Here is a 20,828-nt window from a genome sequence, read left to right as displayed (position 1 = left end):
GCTCTTTGAGAAACTTGCCTCACTCTTGTTTCTCATCTAACAGAGCAGCTTTGAAACTTTGAAACCTACAAAACCATCATAAACATGCACTTAAAGTCAGCGCGCATAAATCCTCTTACGTGCCAGAGTATTACCTTTGTACCACTTTTGTGGTAGAAGGCTTAAAAATGCAAGGCATGCCATATAAGAAAAAAGAGAGTATTTAATCCTATTCCTAAAACAAAACCAGCAACTCAAGACAGAGCCTATTAGAAAACCATGAGGAAGATTTCATAAAGGCTTGTTTCAAAAATTCCTCTTTTCTGGATAACTGAGAGTCAAAAGTAGAGCAGAGCTGAATGTTTTGAGGACAGCCAAGAACAGCAAGCCAAAGCTTGCTACTTTGGGACCTTCAAATGACTTGGAAAGAGGGTCACCGCTCCTTTGCTACTGTTGCAGACTCTAAAGCATGTACAACTATGGAAGTGAAGAGGTTTAACAGGATAATCATCTGCTCTCTCACTGAAACTTTTCTTCACGCGCTGGAGGTGCAAGACTAAGACTGGTTTTGAGTACATCTCTGATCTTCAACTCCTTCATTATTTTACAGATGAGTATTTTACCTGGCAATATCTGGATTTGGATCGACCAGGACACTGACAAAACGGAAGAAGAGACAGTCCTTCCATTTCACAAACTCCTCCTGTAAGAAACCAGCAGACAATAAATGATCAACCTGAATCACAACTAACGTGAACCTTCAGACTGTAGTCAGGACAAAGCCTGAGGGAGCCTAGCAGAATGTACACCAGGCAAGTGAGCAAGTCAAAAAACTTCAGCTGAAGGTACATAAAATAACCCCCCCAAGATGACAGTGTTTTGGAGGATGCTTTAAACAGCATGAACGCCACAGCAGCAGATACCAGAGATATCAATAAAAATATAGAAACATGAAAAATATGTTCTCTCATGCCAAAGCATCCATGCCCTTCGATACTGTACTCAGCACCAAATGCACTCCAAATCTGCCTTGACTGGCTTCGTATGAACATTGAGAGGGTAAACACTTATATCTTTAGAACAACAAGCAGAGACAGCAGGAGAAAAAGGTGCTGTGATGCTTGTTATATTCATTCATTCATAGCAGGAGTGAAATTGTAAGGGAATTCAAAGAAACAAAGATAAGACAAGAAAAGAGGTAACCCCTGACTGAAAAGAATATCATTATCTAATTGTGTTAAGTGTCCTTGATAAGATTTCTGCCTAGCTAGCAAAAAAAAAAAAAAAAAAGAAAAAAAAAGCAGTAACAAAATACATAGTTTAAAGTCTTCTTGACAAGTGTAGATTAATCAAGGCATAAGCTATACAGCGACTGGACAGGCTGCCAGTAGTCAGCACGACAGAGGTACTGCAGCGGGCTGTCAGTGCGTGCTTAGCACCTCTGTTTACCTGCAGAAGGTTGGTAAGCAGGATCAGCGTCTGCTTACGGATGAAGGGGTTTGGGTCCTTCAAACACAGCGAAATGTTGGGAATGTATCTGTCCACCATGGATGCGTAGCGGATACAGAGATCACACATAACGATGACAACATTATTGCGAACGGCCACATCATGCGACACCTCCAGCTCTCGCGCTAGAGCTGCAATGCATTTCTTTGCCAGATCCTCGTGCTGTAAACACAATTTACCTGTGAATCAGGGACGAGACTGTCAGTGCTGTGAATATATTCTTCTTCCTAACCACCAGAGCCCAACTTACTGCCCCCCTTGAGGCCAATATGAGCATGAAAGGAATCAGGAAATAAACAAGAAACACATGCTGAAACTTGATGAGCAATCTGCACGATCTCTCAAAGAAATGATACTTCAAGGAGTTCTTCCAAACTCCTCTTAGACCTATAGTGTGGGTCTCCGTGCCAAATTCCCTCCTTCACAGCAAACTATTTCTGTGTACAGGGTATTATTCAAAGCAGCTAAAAAGAACAGCCCCAGCTGTCATAGGCATAGCAGGGAGACACCCACCTCTAAGAGCATCACTAAGCCAACCTAAAATAAAATAGCCTGCATTCTAACATTACTTCTCCCTAACTGCTTCTAAGCTCTGTACAAAAGTATTAAGCTTCCCAAAGCAGTTAAGGAAAGAATATTGTCTATCTGGAAGAGAAGAGACTTGTTCCTAAGCACAGAGGTACTACAAAACCAGAACTTTCACCAAGTACTCTCCGTAACACTGAGGCACAGGCTGACCAGGCTTCTCGCAAAGCAGCTCTTGAATCATGCTGAGGAGAACAAGGCAGCATGCGCAGTCATTCTGCTCTAAACTGCATCAAAAGCACCAGGTTTTCTCCATCCTCTGTAGAGCACCTTACCACGTGTAAGATGACCCTCCAGCTAGCCAGCAACCAACTCCGAGTACAGAGACAGTACAATTCCGAAGGGCCTTGCTAATTATTGATCACCATTAATGCACTGACCCCCGGCGAAGCAGTCACGCAGATGGCGGTATTTTTTATGGTGTGTGCAACTAGTTACCATGGATATTTGCATTGCTAAAAGCTATGAGCAAACATGGAGCGCTCTGGCTATCTGTTACAACTGACAGAACTTTTTTGAGCAGAACTTTAACCCAAAAAGGTTCAGAACTGGATACACAAGGGCACACTTCTACTGCAGGACGGCACTTACCTAGAGTAATGAACGCATGAGCTCTGACCACCGAAGGCATGACCGATCCTCTGAATTGGGACAGTGGCTGAGAAGCTGAAATTTCCTCACAATCTGGAGAAGCAGACACTAGGAAAGAACAAGTCAGGCATGAAAACATGCTTTTTCTGGTCACAGCGTTGTCTGTAAATGCAAAAGTAAAGGCAGTAAGGAGAGCACCTCACCTTGGTCCTTACTGACAGGAGAGGCCAGAATGGACTGGATCAAAAGAAAGATGCGCTTCTCCACTTTGGCTGGACACAGCTGTGCAGCCTCTCCCAAGATGAAGAGGTGTCTCACCTACACAGATAAAACAACACTGCAGTCAAAAGGCAACGGCTGAGCTGCAAATTCAGTCAGCAGGAGCTAGCATGGTACTTGTCCAAAATAGACTTGAAATTCCCTCAGTCCTTTCAAGACGACAGTGGCTGGAGAACAGAAGGTGAAGCTTTGAAACAGAAGTGGTGTGCGTGTTTCATACGCTGTAATTCCCACACATCTACTAATAATATTAAAATACTCATCAAAGCATTCTATGTGCTTTACAGACTTATTTCTCAAACAGCTCATCGACAAGTGGAAAATCAAAGAAAAAACATGTCATTTTATTAAAAATACATGGGCTATCATATCTGTAAAGCAATTGCTGATGTATAAAACCGTTCTATGCTCCCAGGCCCATAAATACCAGAATTCATTACAGTTTACACACAAGGCATGCACATCAGTATCTTCCTGGTGTGACCTCGAAGGAACACCAATTTCAAGTACACCTACATCCTTTGGTCAGTCTGTGAAGGGGAACCAAACTTACCAAGAGATCTTCTTGCAGGTTCTCTGCTCCACCCTCTTTGAAGACTATATTCGAAATATAGCTTTCACAGGTGGATACTAAATCTCCACACACCTGGTTGAGCAGCTCCTGTTCCATAATTAAACAAAATTAATTCAGCACTTAATTAAACAAAAACGTAGCTGTAATATCTGTCCACACATGAAGCCCTAATCTTAAAGTCCTTCTACGCTTTTAATAATCTAGGTCCTATTGAAATCAATCAGACAGTGTGCCATAGAGCTTTAAAATTCTGCCTGCACATCAAAGGATGCATGCAAGTGTCAAAACACCTTGGAGAATCTGGCTTTTAATGATCCACAGGACTAAGTGTACTTCATTATAAAAATCACACAGATTTAAATAAAAAGGATTCAGGCAACTGTTTCATGTATATCCAACACGTTTGAGGTTGTCTGTGTGGATTTTTAAATGTTGTTTGGAAAACGCAGTTCCATTCACATGAAAACACGATGCAAATTCCAAGAGAGGGAATGGAAACAAAAAAAGCTAATTGTCTACCAGGCTGCGATGAAAATAAAGCATCATTTCTCTTTTTCTACCATCTAAAACTGGTTATCTAAGAAATCTAATACATCTATGTGTGGCAGGTAAGCTGTTAGATCTGATAAAGTGACCAGTGTACAGGAACATCTGCATTTGATTGTAAGCCAACATACTGCGATACAAGGGAGGATTTTCTGACTGTCAATTTATAAAATGAGAAAGCATCGATCCGCCCTGGCTTCTGAAGCCTAGCATGTGCAGTTTTACACACGATTTACTAAACTTTATTGGGATGCCTATTATAAAATAGCTATGATCAATACTAAAAGAGAAATATAACACATGCAGAAAGAGATCATTAGCAAGAGAGGCCTGCATCAGCTTTAGCTTCTTTGCAACTGTGCTCAGGCTGAGATGTCTATTTTACCGGCAAAAGATAGCTTACCTTCTCACTATGGGAGTGGAACAAAGCTATGGCATAAAACAAATGGGGGCAGAAAAGAGAAATGTGCAAATGATGTGTTATTAACTCCTTGTTTGGTCCCATGAAAAAGCTAGACCTAGATGTGTATCTGCAAAGCTCTGGTATAGAATAATCAGAGTTTACAGTATAAACCTATAGCTTCAAACTGGACCGAGCCTGCAAAATAGCTGATACCACAAAGGTCTCCTTTAGGAATTATGTAAACTTTGACAGAAGGCAAATGCAAGGTATTTCAGGGTGGGGAAGAAATCCTTCTGAAGAAAGAAGATTTCTTACAAGTCCATCCTTAGCTACAGGATGCTCTCCAGCACAACAGCAGTAAAGCAAGTCAGAGAGCTGAGCAGAATAGACTCAAGATGCTGGGGTCAGATCCTCTTTGTTTAGAGAGCTGATCAAGCTACAGACTGGAGACAGAAGCCGCTTTCAAAAGACAGCCCTCCTAAGTCTGAACCAAGAGTATTTTAAGTCACACCTGTGCCTCCTCCAGCACATCTGCACACACATGGCAGAGCTTCTGCAGAGTTTCTACAGCTGGGCTAATCACCTCCAAGGGACACTGAAATTCCCACAGCCAGCACTTGATATTACCTGAAAAGGAGATCACACGTACAAAATGAGCATTTTCTAAGCTTGTCAACTGCTTATAGAGAAGAAATGACTGTTACAATGGGAGGTGTGAACCCTGCCTTCCCTCTGCAGTTTTTCTCAGGGCCACTCACCAATCAGCCTCTCACAGGTGCTTTTAGGGAGGTGCTTTGCAACATGACCGATGACACACAGTATATGTCCTGTAGTATCAGCGCTCATGTCCTGCTGCCTGAAAAACAGTGGAGCAGATAAACTAACGTTAACACTAAGGAACAACACCAAATCACAGCAGAAAAATCCTTTCATCTGGGATATGCATTATTGAGGCAGACTTCTCAACCCAAATGAAAACTCAGGTTAAGGTAAGAGTTGGTTACTGCATATACAAATCTGCAGGCCATTGCTTGCCTCCTAGCTGCAGAACTTCAATAAAGAGCTGCGATCTAAGCAGCTGAACAGCCATCTGCCTGTGGAAGGACAGAAAGTGCTCACTCCTCCTCTTCATCTCCTTCCTGCAGGATGGAAGGTGTTCAAAGCACACATATACCTGCTGACATTGTCCCAGGATTCAATGACCTTGGAATAATCCAGCTGGGGTGAGGAAGCTGCCACCTTCGCAAGCAACATCCAAGCCGATACAGCATGCTCCGTTTGCACATGAGACATGACATTATTAACAAAAGTGGTGGTGAACTTCTTCTGTTGGGACCATATATGAAAAGCTTTGTTCAAGTAACGGCTACAAGGAAGAAAGAAGAAAAGAGAAGTTAAAGGAGGGTTAAACAAAACACTTGATCTTAGACACTGGCAGTAAAACCCAACATCCCTGTCCAGGATGCACTGGGCAACACAACAAAGCTGCTGTTCCTTGGCATTCCCACTACTCAGAATACGTAGAGATTTGTACTATGTATTTTACTACCAACATTTTCAGTCTTTCAGTTCATAACCTGGACGCGCTACAGACCTGGCCTACATGCATGGATGTAGTACTCTGTGTCAGTAAGATCTAAGGCCCAACTGATACCATGATGCATCAAGAAAATATAATCTCAGCAATCTGTAATAAAGACTTTCTGGTAGTTGTTATTTATTATCCATAATGGGACAGGATACATTAATGTTAAGGCATCATACCTTGCTCATTTTTCTATTTAACCCTAATTACCGACTTCATGTTGAAAGAGTTCTGAGATTTATCAAGCTGCAAGGTACTCTAAGGTCCTGAAGAAGAAGGTGCCATGAATCTGCAAACTATGTTATAAAATAGTCCAAATTAGAACATTGTCAGTTTCACAGATTGGCAAGGCAGCACAACCAGTATCTCATTTGCTATTTCTGAGCTATTATGCCCTGTTGACTAATAAACATACAGCTGCCTTTAATCAATGTTGTGTCCTTGTCATACTGTGTGTCATCCCATTTCTTCTGCTTCTTCCCACAGCATTCTGCAAAAGGCAGAATAATTCTATTTGTCATAAGACAAGTAACATATTGTACATCACAATTAATAAAAGGCGATGTTCTCCTTTCTTTATATATCCTCTCTTACTTCTGTCATCAGAACACCTCCATTTGACTTAAATATTCATGCTGCTACCAACACATCACTACCACTCCTATAAAGACAGGGTGATGAGAGAGTTGGGGTTGTTCAGCCTGGAGAAGGTTCCAGAAAGACCTTAGAGTGGCCTGCCAGTACCTGAAAAGGCCTACAGGAAAGCTGGAGAGGGACTTTTTACATGGGCATGCAGTGATAGGACAAGGGGTAACACCTTTAAACTGAGTGAGTAGATTTACATTAGATATTAGGAAGAAATTCCTCACTATGAGGGTGGTAAGGCACTGGAATTTGTTGCCTGGAGAAGCTGTGGATGCCCCATCCCTGCAAGTGTTCAAGGATGGAGCTTGGAGCAACCTGCTCTAGTGGGAGGTGTCTCTGCCCATGGCAGGGAGTTTGGAACTAGATGGTCTCTAAGGTCCCTTCCAACCCAAACCATTCTATGGTTCTATAATGGTCTGTGGCTGCACAGTGAATGAGAGCACTGAGAGTACAAACTCATACTCTTGGTCCTCCAGTCAATAGACAATTTCCTTCTGTAAGGGAAGAACCGTGTATTCTAATGGGATTAAAAGTAAAAAAAAAAACCTCTGGGTTTTGTCCCTGAATGCTAACATAGTAAAGGCAATAAAAAAATCTGATGCAGCAGACAAAGGGTTATTATGGAAAAACCATCAGAGCCACAATGAAGGGAAAACCGCACTTACTTTATCTCCTGGCTTTCTGAAGTCAAGAGGGTAAGGAGATCCCACGCTAAAGCCTGCTTTGCATCTTTACTGCTGAATTTATTGTAATTTTTTATATGTTGCAACAAGAGCTGATCAAGGCAATCCAAGGCCTTTTCTTGGACAGAACTTTCAGTGTCCATCACAACAGGCACCACCCCATTTAACCAGGCCTTCTGCACCAGAACATTGTTGTGCTGAACCTGAGAGAGACACACGCATTTAGAAACTTTTTAAAATCATTAAGGGGGATCCTACGTGCATGGGTAAGATCAGCAAAGGCCTAGAAAGCTCCAGATTCAGCTACCAACTATGAAAATACATTTTAATAAACCTCAGCATACTGCTCAACTGCCAGGTGGCAGCATATGGGACAAGGGAACTCATATCTCCTTGACACCACAAGGTATTTGATCACATCTATGATCAAGCTACCTGCTGCTTCTGTTGAAGTACTGTAATACTTTGTTTTGAAACCCTATAAATAATTATGACAGTATCGCAATAAAGCTGTACAGCAGATCATTTAAACAAAAAAACCCCAAAACCAAAAAAAAAGAGCTTTGCTTAATATAAACCCTATGCTCCAAGTCTAAGTTACTAACCTTTTGTGAATAAATAAAGAAAGAAAAAATTGCAGCGCTATCATCTCCACATTACACCTTCATAAAGTGATTCAGATATTTTTTTTTTAACTTGAGAAGGCCAGCAACATAAACATTTTCTCCATGACACATAAATCAACAGCCAGGAAAATAAATGTTTCCAACAGTTAGAAGTATTCTACATAAATCACAAGTATGTATAAGAATGAGTCATGACTTCCGAGTCAAAAGGTAATAAAAAAAATTAAAACACAGTCATAAAATGAAATGCGCTGAATGAATAACTAACTGATGGTATACCAGATTTGTCTGTTTCCTCCTCCTTTTAACCCACAGTTCACTCATCTCAGCTCTGCACAAGAATTCATGATATTTTTGTCTCACCACAAGGAGCTCTGTTATAGAATGCAAGGCCTGCTTCCGCACAGAAACAGCAGGGTCCCGGCAACGATCCTGAAGAATAGACAGATCTTCTGCAGTAAAAGGGATCACTTTGTGCTTCATGATGTTCATAAAAACCTGGATGTCAAACAGCAGCACGACTTTGTTGAGAATACAGGCCATGCGCACCAAGTAGCAAATAAAAAATACAATCTACCCCCTACCAACTTTAACTAGAGATTAATTTATCTCACAGAGAGCGAAGCATCACATTAACAATTTATGAGTACTGGGCACCACCAGAGGTGTGGAATGAAACAGGAAGCATCTTTTCAGTCATTTCATTTTTATAACAGCATTTGGATTGAATGAATGTCACAATTTCCCCTTGAAAATAACGTGTGTCTTGTACAAACCATGGTTTTTACCTGGTAATAAGGAAGAGGAGATTATTTATTTATTAATTAGTCAAAAAGCATTAAAACAAAATGATTGTAAAACATTATCTGGAGAGCTCAAATCAGGACATGAACAGAGGGGGCAGAGCTGGGGTGAAGATGACTAGCAGAGGCAGGCAGTCAACAGCAGACGCGTATTTTTTAAAATGATGACATTGTCATTGAAGCGTATCTCTTTAAAAGTTAATGATTTCATTAAAAAAATGAAGCAACAAGCAAACCAACACATACCGCAAAAAGAGGCTGGATATAACCTAATCGCTTTGTTAACAAGGTCAAAACAAACTAAGCAGCTAATATGCTTCAGTTTATAAGGAAGCTGCTTAATTGAAATGCCTATTGACATTTGAAAAGAGCCTCTCTTTCTAAATGACAGAATAAGAGAATGCCTGCAAGAGTACTAGAAAAATTTTCCATCATCATGCTTGCATTATTTACCTATCAGGAGCTAGTAAACAAGATCTTTTTAAGGCCTGTAGGCACTCCGCAGGAATAGCAGGAAGCTACGGGTGGGCGAAGTTACACAGAGTTTTGCTACAGTGCTATGGCCTAATTATTTATGTAACGGCATTCTGGGTAACCACCGACAACAGGGAAGCATACAAACCCCGCCGCACCTGGAGAGCAGATTTCCTCACGTTGGTTTTCTCATCTTTGGCTCTCAGTCTCAGCATGGCCATGAATTCTTTTCCTATCCAAAACAGTGATAAAAAGAAATAACCCCCACCATCGTTTAGCAGCACTAAGACACTGAATGTGGTGCAGCAGCAAGAACACAGCTCTGAACTCAAATGAGCGACAATTTATTGCCTGAGACTTTCAGAGGGCAAGAGAGGAGGACTGAACAAAGTACAATAAACCGCCCCCCCCCCTTAGAATAATCCAGAATGAAGTAAAAGCCAGGAAAAAAAAAACCAACCACCCAAACAACACTCAAGCATTTTTCCAAGTTCTTTCACTTGAAAATGTATGTTAGGACACCCTGCAAAAGTAAATGACACACCAAATAATTTGATACACGCAGCAGAAAGAAAAAAAAAAAATTAAAAATCCGTCATTTCAGACCTATTTATTTGCCTCCATAAAAGACGTTAGGCTACCTTCCCAGCTGGAAAGCTCCTCAGGTAAATCACACACAGCTCTCACAGGCCTAGCGCGGGTCACCCTGCCGTCGCTGTGAGAAGCGTGCTGAGGGCAGACGGGTCAGCACAGACTCAAGTTCACAGACTTGTATGCCGAGAGCTTAGGATGCCTACAACCTCTTGTGAGTTACGCCTCCGAGCTCCACACAGTATAAAGTGTTACTGTATGAACTGCTGTGGTTCAGAGAGGGGAAAGTACTCCATTTATGAATTGACTGAATTTCTTGAGGCTGCAGAATGGCAGCTGCGAAGAAGAACGCAAGAGTCTACAAGGAAACGAGAACACATCTCCCCTACAAGGAAACCAGAACTCATCTCCCCTCCCCAAATGGCAAGTTAGGCCTCTAATTGTACTTTCCGTGGCCATATTCCTACTTATTTCTGCATATTCTCAGGAAAATACATAATCGAGACAGCAGTTTATTAAATGACACAACTGAATACACAGAGCCACAATCAATTATTTCTGACCTTTTGAATCATTCAAATGGACTACTGACAACCTGACAATGACTGAAAATGACTTCAAGCATTTTACCGTTACTTTTCAGGTTTCTATTTATTGCTGTTTACTTTTTGCTGTAAAACTTTTTAGAGCATTAAGATTTCTCAAATATATGCCAAATTCAGAGATGTGTTACTTAAAGAGAGATTCAAATGGAGATTCACTCTGTTGCCATTCATAGGGTTAGTCACAAGGATCTAATAAAAAGTAGTTTGAAAATAAATCTTTCCCAAAGGAAGCAAAGAGACTTTGATCTGTGCTTTCTTAATGGGCACCTAACTGCAATCACATCCTGCTGCTGAGAACAGCTTGACAGAAAAAGCACAGATCCTTTTTATTGCAATATTTTGCCATTAAAATAGTCTAGCTCTGGTGAAGGTGACCAAATTTGCTAAAATCATCAATGTTAATTGGCAAAGTGTGATTATACTCACAGAGATATAGAAGAGAGGATAAAAAAACCTCAAGGCAAACCACCAAACAAACAAACAAACAAACAACAAAAAAAAAGTTCTAAATGGGAGAGAACCATCAAGGGAACACAGCGTTGGTATCCTGGGCAGTGGTAATTCTGCAGTGCACACCTCGCCTTGCAGATAATCCCCATCCTTCTTATCTTCACCCACAATTTATTCTGCTTCTAAAATATGAGCTGTTTGGTCTTCACAGACCAGAGTGTAAAATTAGCACAGGCATAAGCCAAACAGAGGCGTGTGCCAGCCAGCCTTGCTAATGCACCTTGACTGACTGGGAGAGCCCTGAATTTCGGCTATCCTCTTGAGCTCCGGACAGTCTTTCTTCATCCAATCCTTTTCTTAATTTGTTTTGCCAAGTGTATGCTCAGCTGGGTATCAGATACAAAACCAGGCATCCCCTGCCACAAGGAGTCTGCAACTAAACAGGGAATACACAAAACCTTAAGTGGCCTGGAGGACTTTCTATCTGAGAGAGCAGATTAATGAAATTTATCAGCAAAATGTTTTAAAAGCTTTCAGTGGAGAAGGCTGGAGTCTGGCTCATGGAGATAGGGAGAGAGATCCCATGTGAAGAGCAGCATGAGATGTGTAACAAAGACACAAATGCAGGATGTGAACCAAGCAGCAAATTGAATTGTCAGCAGTTCAAGAGAGGTGAACAGCGAGAACTGAGAGCAAAGATACTGGCAGAAGCCTAAAGATTAGGAAGAAAAGCTTTTACACGGAAGAGGAAAAGAAAGGAAGAGATTCAAAGAAGGTACAATGTGGCCACAAAAGCCAACCTACACGCCGATTTCATGCTACCAACAAATCAGAAATAGCTGCCTGCCATTCTGCATCAGTGCATTTAACCTCACGCTTTGCTTTCAACGCCAGTGTACCTGACACTACAGAGAAGTGAATTCATCTCTACCTAACAGTGCTAGTCAGAGGTACTGTGTTTTAAGTAGCAAAAGTGTATTAGTTCTTTATGCACTGGAGCAAGAGATTTAATTACCCTTAAATTTATGGAGTTACAAGTATTACACCCCGCATCAATTATCACCCTTTTCGGAAACAGTAAATTACCTGCTTTTCAACAAGTGTTGCCACCACATTAGTAAAAATGAGCATCAGTATTTCATATATAAATATATTTTTCAGACTTGAGTGGAAATAGCATTTCTTTATGGCTGGAACTTCCACTCCCTCCGTCACCCATAAGCGTGTTTTAACAACTCTCTCCACTTTCTTTGAAAAACGGACAATGAATACACTTCAGAAAGTCTAGTTTCAATTAAGGTTTTGAAAAGTTATCTGAACAGGCTAGTATAATTCTGACATACCATTAAGCACAGTAGTATCACTGCTGTCTGTCAACTCAATAGTTCTGAAAGTTGCTAAGGTCTTCACTGTATGGTTGGACGTAGCTGAAAGAGAAGTTAGATGTTTCAGAATAAAAAAGGCATATGTTCACCGAGCAAGATGGTTCACTGTTAAACAGGCTCATGCATGCCCAAAGTTTTACAGATATGCCTATTTTTAGAAAATGGCATGCCAAGATAAGCCTGAGAACTACTATAAGAGAACAGCTCTATACCTTCTGCACTGACTGTCAAATTCTCAGTGTTTGTGTTTTCTTCCAAGCCTGTACAGTCAGAAGCTGCCAAAAAGAAATAAAGAAAGAAATTAAATGAAATATTTTCATTCCGCATATTCTGTCATTCCAAATCTTTTCAAGCAAGCAGTCTAACCATAGGATGCTAAGTGCATACTTCTGAATTGTACCATCTGGCCTTTACCACACCTGAGGGAGTTCAGAATGCCAATCATGAACAAAAAACTTAGCAGAAGCAAAAGCCAACTCAAGATTTAATCAACTGTCAGGCAAGAACGAACTCCCCCCCCCCCCCCCCAAGCAATTTCAGTCATCTGTAAATATCCTTCAAATGTATCTCACTGAAGAATCTATTTAGAACCAATATACAAGAATAAATCCCTCGCAAATATAAGGCTTCACGAGTAACAAGACTCATCTATTACTTCTTATTATGACACAATACACAGGGACACATGCAGATTTAAGTTCCTGACAACCAATTCTCCTGTCTCCCAGTAACTATTCCCCAGAAAGTTCACGAAATATTTTCACTATCTAATTTATCTATAATACTTACAGCTTTGTAGTAAGCCCCGCACACTCTCCAAGTCAGCAGCAGTTTTCATTTCAAGACAGTGGGCAAAGACACTTAAAGCTTTGCTACGGATGACGGCTGCTTTGTCCAAACACCTGCCAAACACTATGACCCGTACTAAAAACTTATGATCTAGAAACTTCCGATGATCCAGGGACAGGGAGCTGTCCGACTTCCTCTCTGGCACATCCAACAGAGCTAACACTACGTCAAGAGCAAACATTCTGTAGGCAACCTGGAAGAGAAAGCACACAAGGTGCTCTGTTAATGTAAACAAAGATACAGGCATTGCCTACTCAGTTCACCCGCCTTTAGGTACCAGCAGTAACTACAATGCTATTCGGTACTGACATCGAAGCCTTCATCTTCAAAACACTGCTGTATCTGAACCCTGGAACATCAAGGAGATGTACTCACTTTGGTGTGGTGTGAGTACTTATAAAGCCAAGCGATGAAGTCAGCAAACTCTACGCAAGGGAGTTTATTCAGCAAATTCACCAAGGCCTGTGCAGCGTATGTGCGATAATCAGCCTTATCTGGGATCTGAAAAACAAGGACAATTGCGTGGTGTGATACTTCGATGCTCTGCTCTAGAAACCAGAATCGCATTTCAGGACTTATGAGAAGTATTTCTGTATTTAACGAGGCAATACATTCACATTCAGCAATGACTGGGACAAAAATTATGGCTTCCTTGGTCATTACTTCAGCACTTACCCACAGTCACACAGCAAGCTCCCCAGAGGCAAAGGTGGAGCTTAGATTAAATCCAGAGGCAGTATTTCTACATGGCAATCTTCAGATAGCTAGCTAGGCAAAGAGATCTCATAACCCTCATTTTCCTGTACCAGTGGTAAAAGCAACTACAAATTTTGGAAAGGTCACAAGTGGGGTACAACCAATTGTGAACAGGCAGGGGGAAGCGTTCACTTCCAGCATTCTCCTAGGGCCTGACACTATTTTTAAGAAGTCTGAAAATTCTGATAAAAGGCCAAAACATAACATAATCAGGCTGTCAAGAAATTTGCAAATGGTGAAAATCTTTTCACTCCTTACAAAAAGTTGTGAAAATGGACCTCCTAGCTGTTACAGGTACTGCAACGTATCCATACCTAAGTTCTTCAGCTCAAGATGTAACAAAGCGTAGCATACCTTGGTACAGATATGTTGCAGCAATATTCGAAGAACAGGAAATACAACTTCTTTCAGCTCATCTACTACAGAACTGCACAGAAGACAAAACAAGCAGATTTTAATAGGGTTGGCTTTACAACAGAGCAAAAATCAAATCAAGGACATTCCTTTTGGAATGCATTTCAAAAGCTGGGAAAAGTGCACGTTCTGGAATCACAAGCACTAGTGCAACAGGAGACAGACCTACTTACTTTCTACATTAACTTGGCTTTGCAGGCAGCAAACATTTCTCCCAATACCTTTCTACAAGTAGGACAATATGAAAAGCTTCTCTATTCTCACACTACTTACTATATGTTGCCTGGCGATCTCTGCACAAGCTACACTTTCTAATAACATAGACCCCTACCCAGGGGGAGTAATAAACATAGGCAAAACATATCTTGCAGCAGGAGAATGCAAAGAACTAAGAAATAAGCTCCATATTAATCTTTCATTTCCTTCACAATATTTTGTACTAAACCCCAAGACCTGAAAAACTGACACAAAGCAAAACACAGAGTCCCTTCCACCCACTGCCACTTTTCTGTCAAATGGCACCTGCCTTCCCTTCTGCGAGCAAGTTCAGTAAATTCCCATTACAGACATTTTAATTAAACCTCATTTGCACAAAGAACTTCAAAGTCAGTGCCAGTTTGCCTCATCCCTTTATCAACTGAACAGTAAAGAGAAGGCGTGCCAGAAGAGCGAGCAGACATACCCAGGAAGGGTAGTGCCAGCGCCCTGTTGTACTTCACCTGATGAATTTTATAGCCTGATTCCTGGCACTGATCACAGCCGGCGTGATTGCAAGGACTACACTTCTGGAAGACACATCGCTTTCCAGCATAAGAATGATATTGAGAATTCGCTGGAAGACACAACGAAGAATCTGGAAAGAAAATGTTCAGGTTATTTTCAAGTTAATTTCAGTAGCAACTGGAGCCCATGGACAAGCATTCTGACCAGGTTCATGAAATAATTCTGAACCAAGTAAACCTAGACCCAAATAACAGCACCTCTCAAAATATGACTCCTAGCAGAATAATTCAAAGGGGACCCATTCTTAATGCACATGTCTTCCCTAGTTGTGATTTCTCATACAAGTTCAGTAAGGCCTAGGAAGGACTTCCTGAAAACATCAACAGATGCCCACCAAAGCAGTGGGCTTCAATTCACCAGAAATGTTCGGAATTTGAGGGAATTCATTGTTTTTTGCACAGAAGACATCTTAAACTAAATGCACGTTTTTACCACCACATGCACTTAACTTTGGGAGCTTCCTCCTGCCACACTTTTGGGACCACGGCATGCCTTGTTATCCTGACATTCACTGAGCAGCCAAACAGGAGAGGCAGGGAAGATGAGGCAGGTCTTGGCAGGGGAGCTGCTACATCTTCCTAATACCACAAATATCAACAGCTCTGAATTGTGCTTGTGCTGCACTGAGAAACCAAGGAGGTTGAAACACATGGGTCTAAGGCTGCTAAATGTGGGCAGACACTCAGGTATACGTCAGGTTTACATGTACTAAGCTTCAGGCTGTCCTGACTAGACAGCTGCTAATACCCTGGCTTGCTAGCTCAGAGCTAGTTCAGATGGGTTTACACAGACGTGCAAACACAGCGGCATGGTCACACCCAAAGTTCAAAGCCCCATCCATTGGAGCAACACGCAGGGAAGCAGGAGATGACACAGCGTGCTTGACAATTTAAATAAAAAAATTACAATTTTTTTTTACAATTACAAAATAAAAATGTAAAGCTGCAGACACATTTCTGGTAGAACTGGATGTTCCATGATGACAGAGTATTCTCTGAATAAGGATCAACCTTGCTTACCATCATCTGCGCATAACACTTTCCCATCATGCTGCACAACCCAATGCCACAGCACCTTCCAAGCAGTGCTGGAGCTCCATCTAGCAGGACACAAGAAAATTCCAGGCAAATGCGGCAACCTGGAATTCTCTTTAAGATACAGAGATCTAATGCCACTGTAGCTATCCTCTGCTTTCGATTCATTTGCCACAAGAATCACTGGAGCACAGAATTCAATGCACACAAAATGCATCATCATACAAGCCAAAGGAAATAAGGACTGGGGTGGAAAAAAGCATCTTGCAAACCCAGTGCAGCATGCACAAGCACAAAAAAGTAAAACTAATGTGAAAAGTAAAAAACTGCAAGCAAAAATGATGTGCAGAGAAGGAAAGAAACAACACTTCTGTTCAATGCTGCAGTGAGGATTTTGAAGATTCTTTTTCCCAACTTTTACCTTATCTTCTGTACCGTGTAGAAGGGAACACAGTAACCACAGCCCATGATACGCCAGCTCGGGAATGTACTTGGCTTTGTCGACATTCCTAAGCAAAAGAAGACAAAGAGAAGTCTTCATCTCTCATCAGAGAAACATTTACTACAACCATTACAAATAAACATGCTCATTGACTGGAAAACATTCAATATGCACTAAATGTTATTTACTGTTAGCTATGTAGAACATGTTCTAATTATCTGTAACAAAACAAATCACCGCTTTCGTTTTCATATAAACAGGATAACACAATCATTGAGCACTTTATTTGTTCAAAGCGCCACATAAACATTAAAAATTATTTGCTCACGTTGCTACTGAAAACTCGAACTCAAACTCCTGTACCGTCGGCTCAAACCTTGCCATTGCAAGGAAGACCTGCAAGGAAAGAAAGCCAAGCTTAGCTACTTCACACATGGGGAAGATGTGCAGGTCTGCTTGGGGGTCAGACCACAGAGAACTTGAGTCTTAACTTTCAAACCACAGCACCCGCCCTGAAGCAGAACGTGAGCACACCCCAAAGCCAGAGGCTCCATACCGCACCTCCTTCCCCTGGGTACAGTGAGGGTTAAGCACCTCAGAAGTGGTAAGCACAAGAGGCAGACACAGAGCAGGCACTCTGCTCCGAGATTTACACCAACGGTCTGATCAGGGGCCAGCTTATGAAAGGCAGGGCTGCCACCATTCCTGTGGCTGTGGAGCATTCTGCACCCACCAAAAGGTGGTGTTAGGGGACATACGGCTCCTTGAGCTGAATCTTCTTACCTGCAGGCAGTTCTCCACACACTGAGGTTTTTCTTTTAGGGATAATTTAGGCAGAAGTCTTAACAAGTTTTTCAGAAGAATGAAGATTGAGTTGCGAATTTGTAGAAGATCATCCGTTGAAAAGTAAGCATTTTCACAATTCTCTTCATCCTCATGCTCCTCTTCCAATGACTCTTCCATCTACATTGGTAGAAAAGAGAAACGGTGCCATCCTGTCCCTGATCTCTTTTGCACATTCCAGTGCTTCACAGAGTTCTCAGGCTAGGTCCTACACAATTTCACACCAAAAATTCTAAACCTTTTCTTTCAGATTAATTAGCAGACTTAACAGTGGGGGGGGGGGCGGGGAACCAATGAAGGTTGGGTACAAAAAAGAAAGTGCCAACACAGCCTGTTCTTGTTTTGAAGGAGAAAGCCCATCAGAGCTGAAGACAATTATCTGAGTTCTAATCTGACACCTGGAGATTCACCTCAAAGTAATTCCCACTGCACCTATGACCTTCCCCCCCTTGCTTGTCATGACCTCGTGGCACCAATGTTCCCACAGGATTCCTGATGTGTAATCCTCAGTTCCATCACAAAAAAACCCCACAAACCAACACAGACCAAAACCATATAAATGTTAGAACGAGCAGCTGAGTACAGCTAGCTAAAGCATTTAGCCCTTAACTTCCCATCAGTAAATTGGCAAAGAAACACAAATGCCATTTGCAAGGTGGTCACACATAGTAACTTGGAGGTCTGTTGAAGAAGCTCATCTAAATTAGTTCCTCCCTCTGCTACTGACCTAACAACATGCCACAGACAAATAAACTATTTTTTCTTAGTCAGCAGCCACAAAACTGCAGCTAATTCTGAATCAGCAGACTTCTGGAATTCCTAATAATAGGTAGAGGACCAAGAGCACAGCTGAACTGCTGAATAAAAGGTTAAGAACTAAAAAAAAAGAGCTGAAAAAGAGGCATAGAAGTGAAATAGCCTGCCAACAATTTGCTTATTAACAGCGGCTTACATCCAAAGAGATTACACAAACGTCTTACATCGGATTTGCCATTCCTGCATGGTTTTCCTTTCTTTCTATTTCTTTTTGCATTGGTCTGAGAGCTTTGAGTATGCATCTTCTTTCTTTTCTTCATCAGATCCTGTTCTTGAGGCCAACTTTTTGTCAGAGTGCGAAGACACTTATCAAACATCACTTGATGGAACAGCTGGTTAACTACGCTGCCTGCCCAGAAAAGACAACATCAGCTATCTTCCAGACAAAAGAGAGAGAGAGAACATCAAATCATCCGGCCATCTCTCCATTTGCTTTGACAGCCAAGGAGATGGCCAGGCCAAAGGCATTGTCCTGAAAGCCTAAGAAAGTTCAAGAGAAGAAAGAAGTAAGGAAGGAGAAAAAAAAAAAGTAGAAAAAAAAAGTATTGTTTGAACAAAGGCAAACTGCATCAGGATGACAGGTCATCAGCGATGACATTATCAGGTAGGATCACCAGCTGATTGACCCCTTCTAGCTGGTAACATGCTGCACAACAAAGATCTGCAAAACCGCAGAATATGCGTTAGCCTCGAATACAAAAGAGTACTGCTGTGAATTAACCTGCTAGAAACCTTCAACTGCTGGTTATTTTGAACAAATACTTTTGTTTTCACAAATGAACCCATCCAAAAGCACACTGCACAGTGAAATCCTCTCTAGTTACAGAGCGGGAACAGGAATAAGCTCCCACCTCCACTGCATATTATGTCAAACCAGAAGGCTACGTGTGGTTCCAGCTCTGCGTACTGTGCAGGCTCCTCTGTCAACCTTGTCACAGAGCTACTGAGATGTACGGCCACACAGACCCAGCCTGAGACCATCAAGCCACTTTATGACAGGAGACCAAGCTGCTATCAGAAAATAACAGCTGTTCAGCACTCAACACCACGGCTGAGTTTGATCCCCGAGGATTTCAGGGAGATCGAGCGAACAGTTCAAAAGCCATCACGCATTCCACCTGCAATTCTTATAAATGTGAGAAAGCTGATTTTGTCTGAACCACGATTTATCCAACAATAAAGAGGCACATCCCTTGCTCACCTGGGATCTCCAGCAGTAAGAAGTACAACCCAGCAGCATGAAGAGCGTAAACCCTCTGCTGTGCTTGAGCTCTTTTATGCTGCCCTGCTTGGACAAAGTGATGCAGCACAGCCACAAGCGCTTTATGAGAGAAGTTGTTTTCAGCAAACACGGTCCAGATATTCTGAGGCAAAACACATGTGTAGTAGTGAGAAATAACATAGCTCTCCACAAGTGGGCATTATTCACATTTTAACGCTTGCCACTGCAACCACCCCCCTATATATACTGTAGTATGCATTTTTTTAATAATTATGTTATAATATTTTATTATCTTAAGATCTTATTGTTCTCTACAGCTACCTGAAAGGAGGTTGTAGACAGGTGGGGGTCAGTCTCTTCTCCCAGATAACAAGCCACAGGACAAGAGGAAATGGTCACAAGTTATGCCAGGGGAGGTTTAGATTCGGATTTTTGGAAAAATTTCTTCACTGAAAAGGTGGTTAAGCATCGCAACAGGCTGCCCAGGGAGGCGGTGGAGTCACCACCTCTGGAGGCGTGTAAAATATGTGTAGATGCAATATTTAGGGATATGGTTTAGTGGTGGCCTTGGCAGTTAACAGTTGGACTTGATCTCAAAGGTCTCTTCCAACAGAAGTAGTTCTATGCTTCTACCTAATACTATATAAATACATTTTTAAGTGTGGGAAGAGCATCCCTCTGGAGCATTCTAGCACAGATGACCAGAACTGCCTTGGGCAGCCTCAGCCTGTTTTGCAGGCCTGAAAGCAGGCCCGGCTCACACCCTCGGGAGCAGAGCTGGCCCGGTGGCACAGCGGGAGCAGAGCTGGCCCGGCGGCGCGGCCTCACCTCGCTGCTGCCCTGCGCCTCCGAAGCGAAGGGCGCCAGGCACTGGTAGAGCCGGGTGAAGGCATCGAGGCCGTCTCCCGCGATGTCGGCTGCCAGGTTGGCGTCCAGGGGCTCGGTGTCCGTGAAATCCAGGTCCCACACCGCCTCCACCCACACTGCGAGACACAGGGCTGCCAACGGTGAGCCAAGCGCCCGGGGAGGCGGCCTGACCGCCCCGGGGCAGCAGCCCGCAGCAGCGAGACCATCGGGCCGCCGCCCCCTCCGCGGGCCGGTGCGCCGCGCTACCCACCCCTCGCCCCACCACGCCGCACCTGGGCTCACGTCCCGCAGCTGCCACCGCGCCAGGGCGGCCGGCAGCGCGGCCGGTCGCTCCGCCGGCGGTAGCTCCCCCGAGCGCTGGCCCCGCCGCCCGCCCGCCGCCATGCCGCCCGCCGGCCCTTCGAAAGGACCAATCCCCGTGCGCCTCCCGACCGGAAGCGGCCGCCCGGAAATGGGGCGGGGCGCGGGGCGGGACGTAGGGAGCGGCGC

General features: G+C 42.7%; 1 protein-coding gene across 2 annotated transcripts in view; it reads right to left on the bottom strand.

The window, feature by feature from the left end:
* NCAPD3 (non-SMC condensin II complex subunit D3) overlaps positions 1 to 20,765 on the bottom strand; it is a 29,092-nt gene extending 8,327 nt beyond the window's left edge. For both annotated transcript variants that reach the window (XM_055819476.1, XM_055819477.1), the window contains exons 1-24: positions 20,612 to 20,765; positions 20,301 to 20,455; positions 19,452 to 19,614; positions 18,415 to 18,599; positions 17,375 to 17,554; positions 16,920 to 16,987; positions 16,571 to 16,658; positions 15,052 to 15,185; positions 14,273 to 14,345; positions 13,538 to 13,663; positions 13,103 to 13,355; positions 12,526 to 12,588; positions 12,272 to 12,355; positions 9,441 to 9,514; positions 8,369 to 8,503; positions 7,362 to 7,582; positions 5,641 to 5,832; positions 5,225 to 5,322; positions 4,978 to 5,093; positions 3,497 to 3,604; positions 2,868 to 2,982; positions 2,665 to 2,772; positions 1,429 to 1,667; positions 603 to 682 (exon numbers count right to left, since the gene is read on the bottom strand). In XM_055819476.1, coding sequence (XP_055675451.1) covers positions 603 to 682; positions 1,429 to 1,667; positions 2,665 to 2,772; positions 2,868 to 2,982; positions 3,497 to 3,604; positions 4,978 to 5,093; positions 5,225 to 5,322; positions 5,641 to 5,832; positions 7,362 to 7,582; positions 8,369 to 8,503; positions 9,441 to 9,514; positions 12,272 to 12,355; positions 12,526 to 12,588; positions 13,103 to 13,355; positions 13,538 to 13,663; positions 14,273 to 14,345; positions 15,052 to 15,185; positions 16,571 to 16,658; positions 16,920 to 16,987; positions 17,375 to 17,554; positions 18,415 to 18,599; positions 19,452 to 19,614; positions 20,301 to 20,455; positions 20,612 to 20,723 — 3,170 coding nt within the window. In that variant the 5' untranslated portion in view covers positions 20,724 to 20,765. The remainder of the gene's footprint in view (positions 1 to 602; positions 683 to 1,428; positions 1,668 to 2,664; positions 2,773 to 2,867; positions 2,983 to 3,496; positions 3,605 to 4,977; positions 5,094 to 5,224; positions 5,323 to 5,640; positions 5,833 to 7,361; positions 7,583 to 8,368; positions 8,504 to 9,440; positions 9,515 to 12,271; positions 12,356 to 12,525; positions 12,589 to 13,102; positions 13,356 to 13,537; positions 13,664 to 14,272; positions 14,346 to 15,051; positions 15,186 to 16,570; positions 16,659 to 16,919; positions 16,988 to 17,374; positions 17,555 to 18,414; positions 18,600 to 19,451; positions 19,615 to 20,300; positions 20,456 to 20,611) is intronic.
* Positions 20,766 to 20,828: the final 63 nt, after the last annotated feature.

Source organism: Falco peregrinus, chromosome 15 (genome assembly GCF_023634155.1).
Source record: "Falco peregrinus isolate bFalPer1 chromosome 15, bFalPer1.pri, whole genome shotgun sequence".
Taxonomy (NCBI): Eukaryota; Metazoa; Chordata; class Aves; order Falconiformes; family Falconidae; genus Falco; species Falco peregrinus.
This window is presented reverse-complemented; position numbering and strand designations above follow the sequence as displayed.